The 20,618-nt window shown below is 42.7% G+C and overlaps 2 protein-coding genes across 3 annotated transcripts in view; both read right to left on the minus strand.

The window, feature by feature from the left end:
• Positions 1-3,485: 3,485 nt before the first annotated feature.
• The window catches only part of LOC134225665 (uncharacterized), a 34,142-nt gene continuing 17,009 nt past the window's right edge, over positions 3,486-20,618 (minus strand). Inside the window, exons 1-2 of one of the 2 annotated variants that reach the window (XM_062705931.1) lie at positions 5,098-5,991; positions 3,486-4,932 (exon numbers count right to left, since the gene is read on the minus strand). In XM_062705931.1, coding sequence (XP_062561915.1) covers positions 4,862-4,932; positions 5,098-5,680 — 654 coding nt within the window. In that variant the 5' untranslated portion in view covers positions 5,681-5,991 and the 3' untranslated portion in view covers positions 3,486-4,861. Of the gene's footprint in view, positions 4,933-5,097; positions 5,992-20,618 lie in introns of those variants that run through there. The other variant, XR_009983297.1, reaches the window with a different exon arrangement.
• LOC134225664 (guanine nucleotide-binding protein subunit beta-like protein 1) lies at positions 18,294-20,588 on the minus strand. Its single transcript, XM_062705930.1, has 2 exons — positions 20,093-20,588; positions 18,294-19,582 (listed from the first exon to the last, which is right to left on the minus strand). Exons 1-2 carry the CDS (start codon positions 20,231-20,233, stop codon positions 18,764-18,766), a joined length of 960 nt encoding a protein of 319 aa, XP_062561914.1. The 5' UTR covers positions 20,234-20,588; the 3' UTR covers positions 18,294-18,763.

The raw sequence follows: 20,618 nt of genomic DNA on the forward strand, positions 1-20,618 counted from the left end.
GGAAGTCCAGGAATTCCTCCAGAAGTTCCTCCAGCAATTCCTCCGGAAGTTCCTTCGGGAATTCCTAAGGAAGTTCCTCCAGGAATTCCTCCGGCAGTTCCTCAAGGAATTCCTCCAGGAATTTTTCCGGAACTTCCTCCAGAATTTTTCCCGGAAGTTCCTCCGGGAAATTTCCTCCGATTTCTCCAGGAATTCCGAAGGAAGTTCCTCCGGGAAATTTCCTCCAGTTTCTCTAGGAATTCCCGGAAGAACTTTCTGAGGAATTTCCGGAGAAATTCCCGGAGGAATTCCCGGAGGAACTTCCGGAGGAATTCCCGGAGGAAATTCCCGGAGGAATTTTCGGAGGAACTTACTTTATTTTTCTTATTTGTCTTATCTATCTTATTTGTTTAATTTGTCTTATTTGTCGTATTTGTCTTATTTGACTTATTTGTCTTATTTGTCTAGGGTAAAATGCCCAATAGTGGACCCCCTAGTAGCGGAATTTTGCTCTTCCTGTCATAAGGAATAGAAATTTTCAACATATTAATTCTGCTTGATATCGAACAACAAGCTCTGCGTCTCCTCTTCTCGATACATACATAAAACACCCAAATACACGACGTTATTCGTCAAAATTAACATTTTAAAGTCTAACTGAATTCGCCCTATAGTAGACCCCTTGGGGGTCCATAATAGGGAATTGCGTGCCTATAGTCGTCACTTAATTTGGTTTTCATGTCCTGTTTCGGGACGTTCTTCTTCCCTCTTCTGGCCACCACAAAATATTACTATAATGGACACTCTCGTGTTTATTTTTTATAGAATTGTAAAAAATCATCTAATTTTACTTTTCATAGCATTTCCAATGCATGTAATCAAATCATAGGACTGTGAGGTAGCTTCTCCCGATGGAATTGTGGTGGTAACTCTATTTTGTCACCCCAAAACAATTTGAAAATTTTATCTTTCACCGCCTATGGTTTATTATGAATGATTTTAGATTTCCTGTCAAGAGTTTTGTAAGCCTTTTGGTTCACGCAGTTTGCCTTTCCAAGGCATAAACTGATTCATATTTGAGAAATAAATATAAAAATAGAAAATATTGTGTCACTTTTCCTATTTTATCACCCAGGATTTAACCAGGAGGTGATAAAATCGGTTAACAACAGTTCAATTTATTCTTATTTCGCTTTTTCAAAATTCACATTACATCTTACATCGTAATGAGATCCAAACTACTTTGAGAATTGCAGATTGCTTTCCTAGAAAACAGTCTATCCGATGGAACCGACGTCGCCAACAGTGGACGAAGGGTTCAATCAAAGTTCATTGCCTATTTTCCGGCTATTGACCACTCGGATTGGAAATTAATTACACCGATTCTTTTTTACACGGGGGATGCGTTCCGTGTAAAAAAAGTTTTCAGTTCAAAATTTGAAAATCCGTGTGAAAAAAGTTTTATGATTTCTCGACGAATCATGCAAAATGGAGCAACTTTGCAAAAATTTTGTATGGGATTTTTTTTACACGGCCGTGTAAAAAAAATCCGTGTAAAAACAGAATCGGGTGTACTATGTTTGAAAACTAGCTTAGGGGCGATTCAAGTATGACGTTCACTACTTTTTGGGATTTCTAGACCCCCTCCCCCCCCCTCTGTCACGCTTTTTATATACCTAGTATATGTACTGTCACAAAATCTCAGACCCCTCCCCTCTAAAACCTGTGACATCATTATTGAACGACCCCTTATTGAAATTGCACAACATGTGAAAGATTTAGTTCGAAAAATGTATTGGAGGGTGACCACTTCCTTCGGTGGGGTTTGAACCCACGACCCAAGTATGCTAGACAGGTGCTTTTCCTACTAAGCTACGAAGAACCTTCGTCGTCCTCCACAGTTTAGCGGGTACTGTTGAGCCCAAATTCTGAACACCAGGCACAATGGACTTTTTTAAAAAATCAGAAGGGTTATGTATGTACAAGACACGACCGCCCAACGTAAACTACGTAAGGCAGTTTTGTTCATTGAGGATTGTAGTGCCATCATGCATGAATATTTTTAGAAAACTCATTTGATTACTTATGTCACTGGTTTCGAACAAAACTAGCGTATCTTATGATATGAAAATTGTTGGATACGACAATTGTTTAAAAAATTTACTATGAAAACCCAAATTTAGTCCTCAGTGGTAATGATGCCTTTCTTGGATCCGAATTGCCTACATTTGGGTTTTGAAGCATTTGATGAAATATTTCAATAGAAGAAGCCCTCTTTTCCTTTTGCAACATTTATTATTCAGAAACATTTCAATCATTTTTCGTGCAGCATTTTCAAAATCAAATTTCAAATTTTTCGTGCAGCACTAGAAATCATAAAATGTCAATCATGTACCAAAACCCAATTAATTTGGTTGTGGTGCGCGCGAGTAGTAAACGTTGCGGACGGGAAAAGATAGTGTGTGTTATTACATTCTAACTCCTACTGTCTGGCAGTGTCACCAGTGTTGGTAAAATCTCAAAATCTCAAATCTCATCGGCGATTCAAACCATGCGTGAGTCAAATCCCATCAGAATTATGGCCGAGAGATTTGCTCATGATGAAATGAAAACGTATGAAACATACGTCTCGATTGCGTTTTGACGCTTTTTAGAACGAAATCATTTTTCGGTGAATGAGCGAAGTGATGCGATTCTGGCCGAGAAACTCAAGCGCGATGCTTCCCCTACAGAATCGCAGGCGAGTTAGCTCGTGCATGAAACCTTGATGATTCAGATTTGAGTATGATTCTACCAACACTGAGTGTCATTATGGATAAAATATTCGTGCAAACATTTTATTAATATCATTGCAAGACTTTCGAATCAGGAGCAAGAAGGTGATAGCTCTATTGTAACTCATATAGCCCGTTTCAAGAACGTATGCGTTCCAAAGCTTTGTCGTGTACAATAAGTACCGTATTATTGCACCCACGTATTATAAAAATATCTTAAGTGCATTCACACTTCCTGAATCAAAGTTAAATCCTTCTGATTCAGGCGCGCATTTAATTAGACAAAATATTATTAGGCCGATATAAATATTTTTTTAAATATGTCTCACCCTCACCCCCCCCCCTTCGAATTGTTTTGCTAAAAAATAACAACTTGAGGGGCAACAAAAAAAATTCCGGTAAATTTTGAGAACTTTCAAAACATTATTTAACAAATCCGAGGAGTTTTTTTTTTCATTTTAATATTTATTTTTTACTAGCAGACCCGTCGAACTTTGCTTCGCCTAAAATTGATTTATTCTCTGATTAATTCTCTAGTTATGCAGAAATTTTTGGTTCATTTGTATGGGAGCCCCCCTTTCCAGAAGGGGGAGGCGTTGCACAAGCACCACTGAAACATATCTTCTCTTCCAAAACCTCCAAACGCCAGATTTGTTTCCATTTGCTTGATCTCGAGTTATGATGAAATTGGTGTTTCATTTGTATAGGAGCCAGGTTTCAAAGAGGAGAGGGGTCTCGAACCATCTTAAGAACCTTCCCCGGCCCCAAAAACCTCTGCATTCGAATTTTCATGCCGCTGGATTCAGTAGAAGAAGAAGAAGATTACCTCCTCCCCCTTGACTTTGCGGAGACCATAATTTGTAATAAATATGTGTAACGGCCTTATTAGTTTTCAGTTTGCTAAAAAAAATGCATTTTCCAAAGTAGTTTTTTAATATTAATTGATTGCATTACTAGCAAGGGCATTGGCATTGATAACAATTGATCGTCTCATGCCTGCACAAACATGCCCCTATCTGGATCACTTTTTATACACCATGCACTACATTACGCTTTTTTGTTACATTTGTTTCGACCGCGGTCACTCCATTGTCCCACTTTTTGTGCGAAACACCACACAAAAAGGAGAGTTCAAAAGGAGGACAAGAAAAGAGGGTGCTGCCAAAATGATCCGATACCCTATTTTAACATTCATAACCCAAAGTTTCAATATAATTGACAAATTGGTAGAGAATTTCCGAATCGATTGATATATAAATCTCAAAAATCCATCGGAAGATAAAGGCGCTATTAAAGTTCAAAATCTTACATGATTTCGTGACGGTCTCGAACTTGGAAATTTTCATTTGTCACCCTGTATCCGAGTCTTCCCCTTAGACGTAGTTTACGTCAAAAAGTGAAGGACTTGCTACATAAGTTACTTGCTACAGAATCAGAAGAAAAAAAACATTAACTGCATCTCCCGGAGAAGCACCTGTTGTCGTTAACTGTTAAAAACCTTGAAAAAAGTCGATCAATGAAAAATACAAAACGACATAGATAGCATTCTTTTCAAAGCAACACTAATAACATAACATCTCGAGTTTTTTTAAGGGTTTCGACCACTTTCTTTGTTGAGAGATGAGTCAGGGCTGTACTGCCGTCGGACGCATAAATGTCACATGTTACAAACGAGAAAAATGAGTAAATCTCTCTAATAAAGACGCAAACAAACACTTTCTATGTATGATCAATGTAGAAACAATGAAAAAACGGCACAAATTGAGGATTTTTTAGATTACGACGGGACAACCCAAAAAGGTCTTAAAAACCGGGACTGTCCCGACGTATGGTCAGCCTAGCAGGAAATGAAGTTAACGTTCATTATGAAGCGTTTTTTTTTTTATCTGTTGTGTTTATTTGACAGGCTCAGGCGTGTATAACACTTAACGGAGCCGAGACTTTATGATATTTACAATCGATATCATCTTATTATCAACAGTTAGTAAGGGGAAAGGGTATAGACCAAGATACTCGTGGCGACTCAAGGTTAGATTGCGTAATTTCAGGATGGACTAGGTTGGGATTTAGGTTTGAGGTATTTCAGCTGCTCATCCGGGTATTTGACGTCAATAACGGTATGGCGTAGCGTCGGGCTCGAGTTGTGGTTCGTCAGGGAGCATCTTCCGGATGGCCATAGCTTCGTATTACACAGAACAATAAGACAAAAACAAAAACGAGAAAGAAAAAAGATAGGGGAATTAGACTTTTATGTCAGACGAGCAAAGAAAGGCATAGATGGCCTGCATATAAACCACATCGCGATCCCCCAAAACACCTCTTACTTCCCTGTAGGGTTGTTTACCTCGGGCCACAAGGGTATCCAATAGTCGGCGCAATCCCGGGGAAGACAGTTTCTTCCTCTTTTCGGGTACGTGTACCTCCGCAGAATCATCCATATCGGCTACGTCAGAGTCCGATTCGTCTATGGAAATGACATTATAAAAATCACTTACTTGAACGGCAGCTGAAATAGCAGCCGTTGCGTTGGCAGTTGCGGATGTGTCTTGCGACTTCACTATTTCTGCATACGACTGCTTAGAGCGCTGTACTAATGAACGCTTAACTTTTTGGGTGCGCTTTTTGTACACCGGACATTCTTGCAAACCATGGGGAGGGTCCATGCCACAATAAGCGCACTTTGTAACTTGTTGTTGGCAGGACTCCTCCCTATGCCTTTCAAAACATTTGCCACAACGGGGCTTGTTGTCGCAAAACTCGGCAGTGTGCCCCAACTGTTTGCAGTTGGTACAATTGAAAACTCTGGGTACAAAAAGACGCACCGGAAACAACATATTTTCGATATCTACATATTTTGGGAGTATCGAACCGGCAAACGTTACCCGTAGCGAACCTGACTTCGAATATACTTTTTTACCATCTACCATGGCTGCTGAATGCAATTCCTTGCAGTCCAGAATATCCACGGTAGATTGCAGGGCATTCTTTAAACGGCCTTTTCCTGCAAGCACATCCTTACAAGTCAGGCTCGCTGCGTTAATTACGCCTTTGTAACCGGCGGTTCCAATTTACTTACTTGTTGGCTCCACCACAAGTCAATTTCGCCTTACCTTTATTCCCACCCTGTAGTTACCCAACATATATTGAGTGCACTCTCAATCTCTCACCAAAGAGATTGACAGATGTGGTACTCATGGTCCATTCTCAACCATTCCTCCTCATGAATATTCGCCGACTGTGGTTTGAATGAAAAATACACATAAACAAATGCTTGCTCACTATAAAAAATATGACATAAAGAGGGCACTAGTGTATATTTTCAAGAAATGTACATTTAGGGTAGGAGATCAGCAAAACGTCAATCTTCGTGATTTACACGAGGATTGACCTCCGTTTTTATGCAATCCATATAAATATTCTCGACCGAAGAAAGAAAGCCTTCTATTTCGTTGCAACCTCAGAAGAAATTGTAGTGCGCGACGTGAATTCATTAAAGTGTAATATTTGAGGTTAGCAAGTGGTGTGCTTTTGACAGCTATAAAACCTTATTTTTCTAATTTTGTTCGTCTTACTTAACATTTCAGTGATTTATTCTTATTAAATATAGTACGGTCAAAGTGCTAGTTATTATTAATTGCTTTTTAAAGAAGTTTATTCATAAAAAAGGTAATTATCTTAGATGGTATTAAGTTGCATGACGTCATTGTAGAGAGGGTATTCATGCTATGTGGCAGGTCCACACAAGGGCCTTTTTTTTATCTTCCGTGTCAACTGGACAGGTTTAGTTGTCCCCGCTGACGACACAAGTGATATCCACGGGAAGTGAAGACCGCGCACATAGAAAATTTCTACTGCAAGAGGTTGCTCAACGAATTCCCACGGTCCAGTCAGGCAAAAGCGGCAATAATTCCGGACACCTGAAGGACAATTTCGGCGCGAGTGAAGATCGATTGTGTGCCGCGCCATTGTTTAGCCGTTTGTCCAGATCAACGATTAAAGCTATTGTCCGGAAAGACATACAACCGAGCCGCCATTGCTTGGAAGGCCGTTGTGAAAGAAACTGTAGCCGCCATTTGTTATCCCGTGGAAAGATATCACTGTGAAAGTTCCGGCCACTGAATCGCCTTGACCACCGTACCACCTGGCCACCGAATCGCCGTGCCCACCGTACCACCTGGCCACCGAATCGCCTTGACCACCGTACCACCTGGCCACCGAATCGCCTTGACCACCGTACCACCTGGCCACCGAATCGCCGTGCCCACCGTACCACCTGGCCACCGAATCGCCGTGCCCACCGTACCACCTGGCCACCGAATCGCCGTGCCCACCGTACCACCTGGCCACCGAATCGCCGTGCCCACCGTACCACCTGGCCACCGAATCGCCGTGCCCACCGTACCACCTGGCCACCGAATCGCCGTGCCCACCGTACCACCTGGCCACCGCATCGCCTTGCCCACCGTGCCACCTGGCCTCAGCATCGTCTTGACCACCGTGCCACCCGGCCATAGCGTCGAATTGCCCACCGTGCCACCTGGCCACAGCATCGTATTGCCCACCGTGCCACCCGGCAACACCATCGTATTGCCCACCGTGTCATCCGGCCACCGTAGCGCCTATCATCAGCCCTAACAGTCGCCTGCCGGCAAAATCAGCTTTACACGACCAACCAGCCGTCTGCAGGCCCCGGCAGCGTCGTGTCCCATACACCTCGGGCAGAGACCATCAGACGTACACCCCAAACCTTCTACGGATCCGTATCATAGGCTGGCCAATACCTATAACCGCAAGTACCCTTTTTTGATATGACGTCATGTACATACCCCTAAATTACAAAATTAGCCCAAAGGGCGAATAAAAGCAAAAGCATGTTAATTTAATAATCAGGCGTAAGCGATTCTTTTTCTAAGGCGCATCCCTGGATTAATAAGGTTCCACTTGCTCTTACGTTGTTTTCCGCTTTTTCCGTGCTCAGAATAGAGTTTTCAAGCCTCGTCTTCGGAGGTTGAACAAAGAGTACGCTTTCCTATGGTTTTTGAGTCACTATAGCATAAAACCCTAGAATTTACTTTCTTCCGTACACGTGTCAACCCAGTGGGCACGTGTTTCGTTTCAATAACATTCCCTCACGTGGGTGAGTACCAGTGAGAGGTTGGTTCGAGAGTAGACAAAGGTAAGTTGGAGTAACGACCTTGAGAATTCCCATATCCCATACGAGTCACTAGTTTCAATTGGCGCCCAGCTAAAACAGCACTATTTTTGTTACATTATCCAACCCTACCACCCCCAACAACGGAGGAGAAAACTTCCAGTTTAGTATATATCGTTCTCCAAACGATTTGCATATTTCACAGGTTGTGTAGTTAGATCTACAGGCCTGCATACATACGAGCAAGGAAATCCTATTAGAATAACAAATTACCTTTTTTGAATCAGACAGTTCTGCTCGCATTAGTTAGGAAAACAAATTTAAATGGATCACGATTTCACAATGCAATATGCCAGTCTGATGGTTCACCATCTGGAGAGACAGAAATAGAACACGAATTGACAATTCGTGCGGTTCAGTTTGAAGACAAAGATAATCAAGCTGCACTCAAGAGGAGACTTAAAGATCGTTTAAAGGAAGAGAAAGGAAAAATTGTAGATTTGGATATAACGAGATGTACAAGGTCGATTGACGAGGAAATTAAAGTTATTGATTCTAATGTTTTCAATATACGTGGAATTTTGGAGAAGAAAGTTGATTTCGACGGAGTAAAAGAAGCTCTGAAATCCAGATTAGTACATTATTTCGTCCGCTGCACTCGATTCCAGGAAGTGGCAGAAGAAGACAATGACCTAGAAGACCTAGACAAACTGAAAGGATCAATTAGAGAGTTAATGAATAACTACTTTTCTCCGTTTTCGGTTAACCCGGCTATTCGGAAAGAAGTTATAAATGAAATTGTTCGGAAGCTTTCAGATTTGTCCATATCGCAAGCATCCAAACAAACTGTCAATAAGTCTAAACTAGGAGAAGAAACGTTGGAAATAGCTTCAGGTAGAGAGAGGTCCAGGGAACCCGCGGAAATAAGATCGCGAAGGAACTTGAGATCGATTGCTTCGGTAGGGTCTAGTTTATCACAGGCAGAAGAAGAAAAAATCCTTAGAAGATTCCGTTTAGATTGTTACAAATCAGACGGAAACAATTCCGACGAGAATTCCGATCACAATCGCCAATCAAGTTCAGATTCAACACGGAATGAGTCACCGCCGCGCAAATATAGTAGGAAAAGCTACCGAAACAATACGCGAAAATCCGCCATGTATCGGAGTGGAATCTCCGATACGATGGAAAAGATAACAGGCAGAACTTAATGCGTTTTATCCGCGAAGCCGAGTTTCTCGCCAGATCGGAAAATATCTCCAATAGAGAATTGTTCAAATCCGCGATTTATTTATTTAATGGCCAAGCAAAGACATGGTTCATGACAGGGATCGAGAATCACGAGTTCGACACGTGGGATGATTTGGTGCGGAAATGAAGAAGGAATTCTTAAGCCCCGACCACGACCACGTGAGTGAAATACGAGCAATTTCGCGAAAACAGGGAGCTAAGGAAAAATTCCAAGATTATCTATTTGAAATGCAAAAATTTTCAATTCATTAACGAAATCAATATCGGAGGGAAAAGTTCGAGATCGTATTTAGGAATATGAGGTCCGACTATAAAGGACATGCCGTCGCGTCGAACATAGACAATCTCGCGGATCTCAAACGGTTCGGTCGAAAGTTGGATGCCACGTTTTGGTATAAATACAATACCATTTCGGAAGAATCTACGCGAAATAGGGCTCATGTAAATGAAGTTAGAACCGGCGCGAAACCGAAGTCTTATACCGCGAATGAGAAAACGTTTGTAAAGTCGCGAAACTTCTACCGTTCCGCGAAGGCCGAAGCCTCCGAGGAAGAAAGACCCCTTAAGAAATTACGCGATACCCCAAAACCTAACCATGAGGCAGGGAGCAAACCTAAAAGCACTAAAGATGGGCTACAGGTCCTTTTAGAAAAGCACATACGTCCACTAGAGGGAATGTGTTATAACTGCCGCTTGATGGGACATAGTGATAGAGAATGTCGAGCTCCGCGCCACCAATTTTGTTCCCGTTGTGGTTTCTACAACGTAGAAACTAAAAACTGTCCGTGGTGCGCAAAAAACTCGGAATAGACCGCCTGAAGAGGCAGGCTGGTCAAGAGTTGCCGAAAAATCCCCACAAAACTTCCTCTTTCCCGAATATATCTAATAGTCTTACTCAAAATGGGTATAGACCTGTAAACCCACAAGAGTACATCCATTCATCTCAGGTGAAGTTAGATGAACATTTCATCAAACTCACCCACGATGACAGACCGTTTGCGAAGATTAAAATATTTGACATTCCCATCATTGGCCTTCTAGACAGTGGGGCCAACCGTTCCATTTTAGGAATTGGAGCAAATAAGCTAATAGCCACCTGCAAATTAAAAATTCACGACGTTAACGTCGATGTAACGACTGCTAACGGACAACAGCTGGAGGTTCAAGGGTATGTTAATCTGCCAATTGCTTTTAATGGAGTCACTAAAATCATCACGGCTTTGGTGATTCCATCTTTGAAAAGAAGATTGATTCTAGGCACTGATTTCTGGAATGCGTTCGGAATTGTTCCAACCATTGGTTGTACTGCGGTCGAGGAGGTAGAGAGTATAGACGAGAGTCCGACTCTTACCGAGGACCAAAAGCGCCAGTTAGATAAAGTAATAAACCTTTTCAAACCCACCCTTGAAGGAGTCCTAGACAACACTTCATTAATAGCGCATCGTATTGAACTAACCGAAGAGGCGAAAAAACAAGCCCCGGTAAGAATCAACCCTTTCCGTCATCACCAAAACGCCAACAACAAATTGACCAAGAGTTGGACAATATGCTGAAGGCAGGAATAATCGAAAGGTCCTACAGTGATCTGGGCATTACGTCTAGTGCCAGTCGATAAACCGGATGGCACTGTTAGACTATGTTTAGATGCTCGTAAACTGAACGAGCGAACTGTCAGGGATTCATACCCACTGCCACATGCTGACCGAATACTAAGCCGGTTAGGGCCATGCAAGTTTATCTCTACGATAGATTTGTCAAAGGCCTTTCTCCAGGTACCACTACACCCTAAATCTAAAAAGTTCACCGCATTCTCCGTGTTGGGACGTGGACTGTTTCAATTTACAAGAATGCCATTCGGTCTAGTGAACAGTCCGGCGACGTTGTCGAGATTGATGGACCGGGTACTCGGGGCCAATGAATTGGAACCGAACGTGTTCATCTACTTAGACGACATCATCGTCATAAGTGACACGTTTGAAGAACACCTAAACAAACTACGGGAAGTGGCATCGAGACTAAAAACGGCGAATCTATCTATTAATGTCCTAAAGTCCAAATTTTGCGTGGCTGAGGTCCCTTATCTGGGGTACATCCTCAGTCGAAACGGCCTCAGACCCAACCCCGAACGTATAGAAGCTATCGTTAACTTTGAACGACCTTTATCCCTAAAAGCCTTAAGAAGATTCCTAGGAATGTGCAATTATTATCGCCGATTTATATCGAATTATAGCGAAATTGTTCTTCCCCTAACGGATCTTCTAAAGGACAAACCTAAAGCCATTCGATGGAATGAACTAGCTGAACTCGCCTTTGTCAAGATAAAAGAACTTCTAATAAGTTCTCCTATCCTGACAAATCCGGATTTCAGTCGGCCTTTTTGTATCCACTGCGACGCCAGCGACGCAGCCATAGCCGGAGTCCTGACTCAGGCATATGATGGACTAGATAAACCCGTGGCTTACTTCTCACAAAAATTGGGAACCACTCAACAACGATATTGTGCGACGGAGAAGGAAGGCCTAGCCGTCCTAAAATCCATCGATAAATTTCGTTGTTATGTCGAGGGAACGAAGTTTACTGTCTATACAGATGCTTCCGCCTTAACCTACATACTCAGAAGTAGTTGGAAAACGTCTTCCCGGCTCTGCAGATGGAGCATAGAGCTACAAAGGTACGAGATGGACATCAAACACCGCAAAGGGTGGACAATGTGGTGCCTGACGCCCTTTCTCGAGCCGTTGAAGAGCTCCAAGTACTAGCTCCAAAAACAGGCTGGTACGCACAGATGGTTAAAATGTTGCTGAAAACCCGGAAACCTATAAAGATTTTCGGATTGATAATGGAATTTTGAAAAAACTAATCTCACCCTCTCACGACACAGTAGACTACGGTTTCGAGTGGAAAACCTGTATTCCAACCGATGTGCGTGAGAAGATTCTGGGTGACGAACATGATAACGGTCTCCACTTAGGTTTCGAAAAAACCTTGGCCAAAATTCGAAAGAAATATTATTGGCCTCAAATGGCCAGAGATATCCGATCGTACATACAAAAATGTTTTGTATGTAAGGAAACAAAACCCGCTAATAGAGCACAATATCCAGCGACAGGCAACCAGAGAATCACCACTAAACCGTTCCAAATTATAGCTTTGGATTACATTCAGTCCTTACCGAGGAGCCGCCAAGGCAACTGCCATCTGCTGGTCATTACAGACCTTTTTCAAAATTTTCTCTACTCTTTCCCGTTAGGAAAATATCCACTCCGCAGGTGTGTAAAATTTTGGAGGAAAATTGGGTCCGGAGATACTCCGCCCCTGAGTACCTCATTTCGGATAACGCCTCCACTTTCCTTTCGAAGGAGTTTAAAAAGCTGCTCGAAAAATATCAAATCCAACACTGGACAAATTCCCGGCATCACAGCCAGTCCAATCCGACTGAAAGGTTGAATAGGACAATAAACGCCTGTATGCGCACTTATGCACGAGCCGACCAAACTATGTGGGATACACGGGTATCCGAAATCGAATATGTCCTTAACAACACCCCACATGCATCAACCGGGTTCACCCCGTACAAAACCATTTTCGGGCACGAAATTGTCGAAACCGGTGACCAACACCGGATGGATTTTGATCAGGAAGACGTGTCAGACGAGGAAAGGCTAAAAATAAAAACAAAAGTTGATCAACACATTCACCAGCTGGTAATAAAAAACTTGCAAAAACAATACGAGAAAAATAATAAGATTTATAATTTACGTCACCCAAAAACTGCACCCATTTACTCCGTGGGTCAGAAGATTCTAAAACGTAACTTTCGTCAATCATCAGCGGTAGAAAAATATAACGCCAAGCTTGGGCCACTGTATGTACCCTGCACGGTGATTGCCAGAGTAGGTACTAGTTCCTACGAACTAGCAAATGATGCCGGGAAGTCAATCGGAGTCTTTTCCGCGGCTGATCTGAAATCCACCTAAAAGTAAACAAAAATAATCCACAAAGCATCTACTCTTCATTGCTGAAGGAGGGAGCACATAAACAACGAAACTTATCTGATCAAACACGACTCATTCAGTAGATCCGGATGCTGAATGAGGGAAAATCCAATTGCATTTTGGATAGTGTTTTAGTCATCATCTTCGGCATTTAGACGCACGGTTTTCCTCGAAGAAGCAGCTTGATTAATTTGGCTACATTTTCTGGCCGAATCTCTACAAAATTCTGAAAGCGAACGTGACCAAATGAACAGTTTAGAATAGGCATCTTTGAGCTCAAGAAATAGAAAGTTAAGACAAATTGTTTGAGTTGCTTACCTTTGTTTTGATCCTGTTGAATACGTTTCGGCAGCGAGTTAAAAAAAGACCGCGATGTCAGATGTCGGAAGACCATAGTAGAGAAGACACTCAATCACGCGTACTCACATTTGACGTGGGAGAATAATCGATCTCATTTTCAAGTCACAGGGCAGACCAAAAAAAACCTTTTTTTATTCCTACATTCGTTTCACGGGATGAAACTTACGATAGCGAATAATCTATTAATTGGCATATATGAGTGAATTGTTGCTAAAGAAGGAGGGACGATAGGGTAATGTAACCGGCGGTTCCAATTTACTTACTTGTTGGCTCCACCACAAGTCAATTTCGCCTTACCTTTATTCCCACCCTGTAGTTACCCAACATATATTGAGTGCACTCTCAATCTCTCACCAAAGAGATTGACAGATGTGGTACTCATGGTCCATTCTCAACCATTCCTCCTCATGAATATTCGCCGACTGTGGTTTGAATGAAAAATACACATAAACAAATGCTTGCTCACTATAAAAAAATATGACATAAAGAGGGCACTAGTGTATATTTTCAAGAAATGTACATTTATGTGCCGTCCAGACTACGAGCTATATCACTTGATATAGAGTAGCTTGACATCAGTGTTTGTACATCTAGTTTTCACTGGAAATAATGCATATGGCATCTCATGTCAAGATTTGCTATATCAAGTGATATAGCTCATAATCTGAACGTACTATTAGGGTAGGAGATCAGCAAAACGTCAATCTTCGTGATTTACACGAGGATTGACCTCCGTTTTTTATGCAATCCATATAAATATTCTCGACCGAAGAAAGAAAGCCTTCTATTTCGTTGCAACCTCAGAAGAAATTGTAGTGCGCGACGTGAATTCATTAAAGTGTAATATTTGAGGTTAGCAAGTGGTGTGCTTTTGACAGCTATAAAACCTTATTTTCTAATTTTGTTCGTCTTACTTAACATTTCAGTGATTTATTCTTATTAAATATAGTACGGTCAAAGTGCTAGTTATTATTAATTGCTTTTTAAAGAAGTTTATTCATAAAAAAGGTAATTATCTTAGATGGTATTAAGTTGCATGACGTCATTGTAGAGAGGGTATTCATGCTATGTGGCAGGTCCACACAAGGGCCTTTTTTTTATCTTCCGTGTCAACTGGACAGGTTTAGTTGTCCCCGCTGACGACACAAGTGACATCCACGGGAAGTGAAGACCGCGCACATAGAAAATTTCTACTGCAAGAGGTTGCTCAACGAATTCCCACGGTCCAGTCAGGCAAAAGCGGCAATAATTCCGGACACCTGAAGGACAATTTCGGCGCGAGTGAAGATCGATTGTGTGCCGCGCCATTGTTTAGCCGTTTGTCCAGATCAACGATTAAAGCTATTGTCCGGAAAGACATACAACCGAGCCGCCATTGCTTGGAAGGCCGTTGTGAAAGAAACTGTAGCCGCCATTTGTTATCCCGTGGAAAAGATATCACTGTGAAAGTTCCGGCCACTGAATCGCCTTGACCACCGTACCACCTGGCCACCGAATCGCCGTGCCCACCGTACCACCTGGCCACCGAATCGCCTTGACCACCGTACCACCTGGCCACCGAATCGCCTTGACCACCGTACCACCTGGCCACCGAATCGCCGTGCCCACCGTACCACCTGGCCACCGAATCGCCGTGCCCACCGTACCACCTGGCCACCGAATCGCCGTGCCCACCGTACCACCTGGCCACCGAATCGCCGTGCCCACCGTACCACCTGGCCACCGAATCGCCGTGCCCACCGTACCACCTGGCCACCGAATCGCCGTGCCCACCGTACCACCTGGCCACCGCATCGCCTTGCCCACCGTGCCACCTGGCCTCAGCATCGTCTTGACCACCGTGCCACCCGGCCATAGCGTCGAATTGCCCACCGTGCCACCTGGCCACAGCATCGTATTGCCCACCGTGCCACCCGGCAACACCATCGTATTGCCCACCGTGTCATCCGGCCACCGTAGCGCCTATCATCAGCCCTAACAGTCGCCTGCCGGCAAAATCAGCTTTACACGACCAACCAGCCGTCTGCAGGCCCCGGCAGCGTCGTGTCCCATACACCTCGGGCAGAGACCATCAGACGTACACCCCAAACCTTCTACGGATCCGTATCATAGGCTGGCCAATACCTATAACCGCAAGTACCCCTTTTTGATATGACGTCATGTACATACCCTAAATTACAAAATTAGCCCAAAGGGCGAATAAAAGCAAAAGCATGTTAATTTAATAATCAGGCGTAAGCGATTCTTTTTCTAAGGCGCATCCCTGGATTAATAAGGTTCCACTTGCTCTTACGTTGTTTTCCGCTTTTTCCGTGCTCAGAATAGAGTTTTCAAGCCTCGTCTTCGGAGGTTGAACAAAGAGTACGCTTTCCTATGGTTTTTGAGTCACTATAGCATAAAACCCTAGAATTTACTTTCTTCCGTACACGTGTCAACCCAGTGGGCACGTGTTTCGTTTCAATAACATTCCCTCACGTGGGTGAGTACCAGTGAGAGGTTGGTTCGAGAGTAGACAAAGGTAAGTTGGAGTAACGACCTTGAGAATTCCCATATCCCATACGAGTCACTAGTTTCACCTTCAATCTCGACCTCCCGCGAGGGCACATAAACCAAATATTCCACATTATAGTTCTGGTCTTTTGCGATAGCATTTGCATCCTGGTATGTAGGTGCGGTTACACGTAGTTTATTCCGATTGATTTGATGAAAATCAGTTTTCGGAAAACGACGCGTCAAATCACGTTTGATTCCTAGGAAATCAATACTTTTCACTTTCTGCCGAAAGTAAACAACCCAAGGCCCAGGCGAAGAAGCCTGGTAGAATCGCGTGCGAACGACATTGTCTTTGGGAGGCGTCTCGCCTCCGTTTTCTTCGTCCATGAAATGTAATACAAAATCCCCCCCCCAAAAAAAAATAGAAGAGAAAAAAAAATAATACTAATAGGCTGGGTGGTGCGAATAGAATCGATTTGGTTGTCAAACTGAAGCCAAACTTTTCTATTGTGCCGGAGCCAAACATTGAAGATTGTGGTTATGTTCGTTTCAGATCTTATATTGAGAAGTATTGTTATTATTTGGTAAAAAAAATAAAAATAAACTTCGTTTGATTTTTGTATTCTTTGTAACACATATTTTCACATTATATTTCGAGTGGAAAATTAGTAGGAATGCAATTAAAAAGCACTCGTTGCGAAATTTCACGAGATTCAACAGCTGATTGGAGGAGGAATGTATGTAAATCATCGTAAAGTCATGTAGAGTCTCGCGCATTTGTGCGCCCTCATGCAGCATGGAAAGAGAAATTCGAAGAGCGGGAAATGTTTGACACCTAAGTAACTGCAAAATAATTTTGCTCATGGGAATGATTTCAAAATATCCCTCTACTTGCTTGAGAGCAGAAAAGCGGCTCTATCCGCAACACCCAGCTAATAGGTTTTAATTATAATAATAACAAAACAAACACACACACAAAAAAAGGAAGAAAAAAAATCAAAGTTTTTAATAATAATTCAGGCAACCTTTTTGCGTTTCGTCCCACTCTAATGCAACGGTGCCACCCTTGCCTAACGACAGGCAGAGCACACAAAAGCTTCACCACTGGTGCGTGGATGAAAGTTAAACGAATGCAAAGAGACAATGGGATACAATCTTTTTACTTAGCCTGTTTGCTGCCTACCCGAGTAGGTAGCGTTGTCGATGACGACCTGATGCTGATTGATACTGATCGTCGTCGCAGCACTTGATGAAAAAAAAAAACCAAACTAACGAGACTGCAATAGCATCGCTAGAACAGCTCGCTTCCTTAACTAGTCGGCTGGATAAATCACCTTGTAACTAGCTTTACACTCGCGTAGGCAACTTAACGATATAAAAACAACCCGCCGAATACTAAACGGGGGAAAAAAACTCTAGCGGTATAAAGCGCGTCACGTGATGAGACACGGGAGTAAAATACGTCCGGCTAGTCCAGAAACACGACAAGGAATGAGCATTATGAAGCGTTCATTAACCAATGAACAATTCCACATAAAATTATACTATGGTTAAATAAGCTTTAAGTTAGTTTTTGGCCTGTAGAATCCGACGACTTTTTTTTCTCCCCATACTCGGCTGGGCCAGTCTACTGCACATCAACGACACAGCGGCACACCGCCCGTGCTGCGTCCTTCTCTTCCAGAATATGTATGCACTCTTCGTCGAACCAATCGTTCCGTCGACTTCGTCCCACATACCCGACGTTGTTCTCCGATGCGTCGTTAATGACTGCTTTAACTGTATTCCAGCAGTCCTCAAGAGCAGTCCTCCAATCGCTCGACCCTTTTTTTGACGCTGTGGTTGATTCAAATGAATTAGTGACGGGAGATTTTGTCACTTGCTTCTGTTCCACATGGCATTCGACTATTCTCTCTAGAATATTTTATCTGGGTTTTCGCCTGCTTCGATTGCGCGTTCACTGCAGTTTTAACCGTTAGCCGATTATGTGCCGATATGAGCAGATTCCGCAATATTACAATGTGACCATTAGGTCAGACTCTACAGTTGCCTACCAATATCATTGTCATATTATATAACATCCCGAGCAAAGCCTAAGTTCAATTCGATAACTTGTTTTGATGTTGAAGACTCGCTGATTTTGATTACTTGTAGTAGCACACTTAACGATTATTCCCAATCATCTGCAAAGAACAAAACTTTTTGTGTATCGAACCAGAGTTTTGCCAGTGAACATAAGAAATAAGGAGATTTCGGCATTCAAGCACAAGTATGTATATATACCAATCGTTGCTATTCGACGTATATATTGTTGTAAAAAACATGTAGCAAACAATTATTTATTATTACTGTTTAATAATTCGTTCTAGTCGAAGTAGATTCGTAGTCATTACATTAATGTAATTTCACAAACACAATCCTGGAAAATGAAACTTTCTTTAGAAGAAGTTGAGAGTAGCTTGAACATGTGTTCGCAAAAGATGGGTTGCCCAATTAGAACCTAAGCTAAGTCAATATATTTGTAACATAATAAATAAAATAAAATGAAGAACGAGTAGTAACAATCAGATTATTGGGGATCCATAAAATTTCAGCCGTTTGTAAATGTGAGTTGTATATACGTAATCACTCTTAGAGTCACTCGAAGGATATAGATATTTAGTTTTGGATCTAAGAGCCACCATGTAGTAATGATCAACGTTCATAAAAGTAAACGCAACGTCTCAAAGTACTTATCTGCCTTTTTCTTCTGCGGTATGTCAGTTGTAAAGATCCCACAGCGAAATCTGCCCATCCGATCCGGCCGCAGCCATGATGACAGCCTTCCACATCGATACCTTCTCTTCCGAATAGATCACGTCCAACAGCTCCTTTCGGTGCTCGGTCAGCACGGCCAACGGCCTCAGACTTTTCCACGAGAAAATGCGAATCCTGCCGTCCCGCCCGGCACTCACAAACACCTTCAGATCCTTACGAATCTTCAGCCGGCTAATGCCGGCGTTCTTCACAGATATTTCAGACTTTTTACACAATTGCATTGTTGGCCGCTCCAGCGAGAACACGTATATTTTGTCGGATGCTCCACCGCAGACACCCCGATTGGTGAACGGATCGTAATCCAGGGCCATCAGACAGTCGTCATCGCTCACCTTCAGATGGCTGATCGGTTTCGAGCTGTTCAGGTCCCAAAGCACTAGCGTTCCGGCCTCGTGTGCGGCTAATAAGTATGGCTTTTCCTTTACCTCCACCGGAAGGATACACATAACTGTACCCAGGGGCGGAAGCGTGGGCTCGGCGGCAGTCGGATTGAGCAGTTGCCGCTCTTTGAAGCTTTGCCCACACAGGATGGAAATGTTGGCGTCCCCGCGGGGCATTATCACAGCATCGTTGTGGTACACGAAACGACAGAAACCGACGTGATCGGTGGAGGTTTCGTGCCGGAGGACGTAAGCTGAATTGGTCAGCTCCCACAGCTTCACGGTGCCCTCCTTTTCCTGAGTTATCAAGGCATCTTCGGTGTGAGCTAAACCGATTATGGGGCTTTTGCCGGCCGCCAGCTGATATGGTGAGCGGTTTGTCTAGAAAGAAATTTATATTGCAGTAACTATATTTAAACATAAAATATGTCAAAAATTCAAAATCTACATTAATGGAATACAATATTTGATGATAAGCATTCGAGGGATTCATTCAAAGTTCTACTAATTTCATTAAAACATAAAAAATATCATGGGGTCGAAATCAATCAATATAAAAAAAATGAATGTTAAATAATTCCATGGCAAAACTGTGCATTGATCATGTTTTGTTCTATTAATGAAAGTTTTCTAAAGCCTATTGTGCTTACTTTCCTGCAGAACAATAGGTACTAGAATTTGTTTTGGTTGATTTAAGGCTTTAAAATCTGTTGAGGTCGAAATACGTATCTGTCAAGGTACAATCAAGTGGTGGAATTAATGGGAAGGTACAAACTCGTCTTATGACAAGTGAAGACATTCCACAAAAAAGCTCAAAATAATTTTCTTGTCTGAATTCGCATTAGATTTCCCAGAAGTATCCTCCTTTGAAAGACTTAGTTAAGTTCTTACCTGCAAGTCCCACAGCTGCACTTTTCCATGGAAATTGCCGGCATACAGACGTTCCGACGTGTGAAAACACAGCGAGTGGAACGCACCAAGGTCCGACGATTTCAGGCAATAGACCGGATCCGGTGGAAGTAGCGCCGTCATATCAGCGATTCGTCAATCCAACGACAATGGCGTCTCCCGTAATTGTTTTCGTTGTACAGATGCTGAGATTGATCTACTGCAGATAAGCGTTTCTCTGGCGATAGTAGGTCAAATGGCGACGCAAAAGCTTGGCAAAGTGGGATACACTTTATTTGGCATTTCCAAACAACTAGATTTGGTTACCCTTCCATTGTTGTGATAAGTTTGAGCAGATTGGTCGTACCGGAATAATCTACCGGAAAGTACGAGGCCAACGAACCGCACTGCAACACAGTTTTGCACGAAAAACCGGAGAGACCGGAGAACCACGTCCACAAACTGCAAACTGAAGATCGGCAGCTGATACTCATCCAGTGACAGTGACGTACTTTCTTTTCTCGCTTAA

Source organism: Armigeres subalbatus, chromosome 3 (genome assembly GCF_024139115.2).
Source record: "Armigeres subalbatus isolate Guangzhou_Male chromosome 3, GZ_Asu_2, whole genome shotgun sequence".
In the NCBI taxonomy this organism is placed as follows: domain Eukaryota; kingdom Metazoa; phylum Arthropoda; class Insecta; order Diptera; family Culicidae; genus Armigeres; species Armigeres subalbatus.

What these genes read in the sequence shown, in the direction of transcription:
- LOC134225664 (XM_062705930.1), bottom strand. Translation starts at nt 20,233, where the DNA reads ATGACGGCGCTACTTCCACCGGATCCGGTCTATTGCCTGAAATCGTCG. An exon ending in TGCAGCTGTGGGACTTGCAG is followed by an intron (nt 19,583 to 20,092) that starts GTAAGAACTTAA and finishes ATTTCTTTCTAG; the next exon opens with ACAAACCGCTCACCATATCA.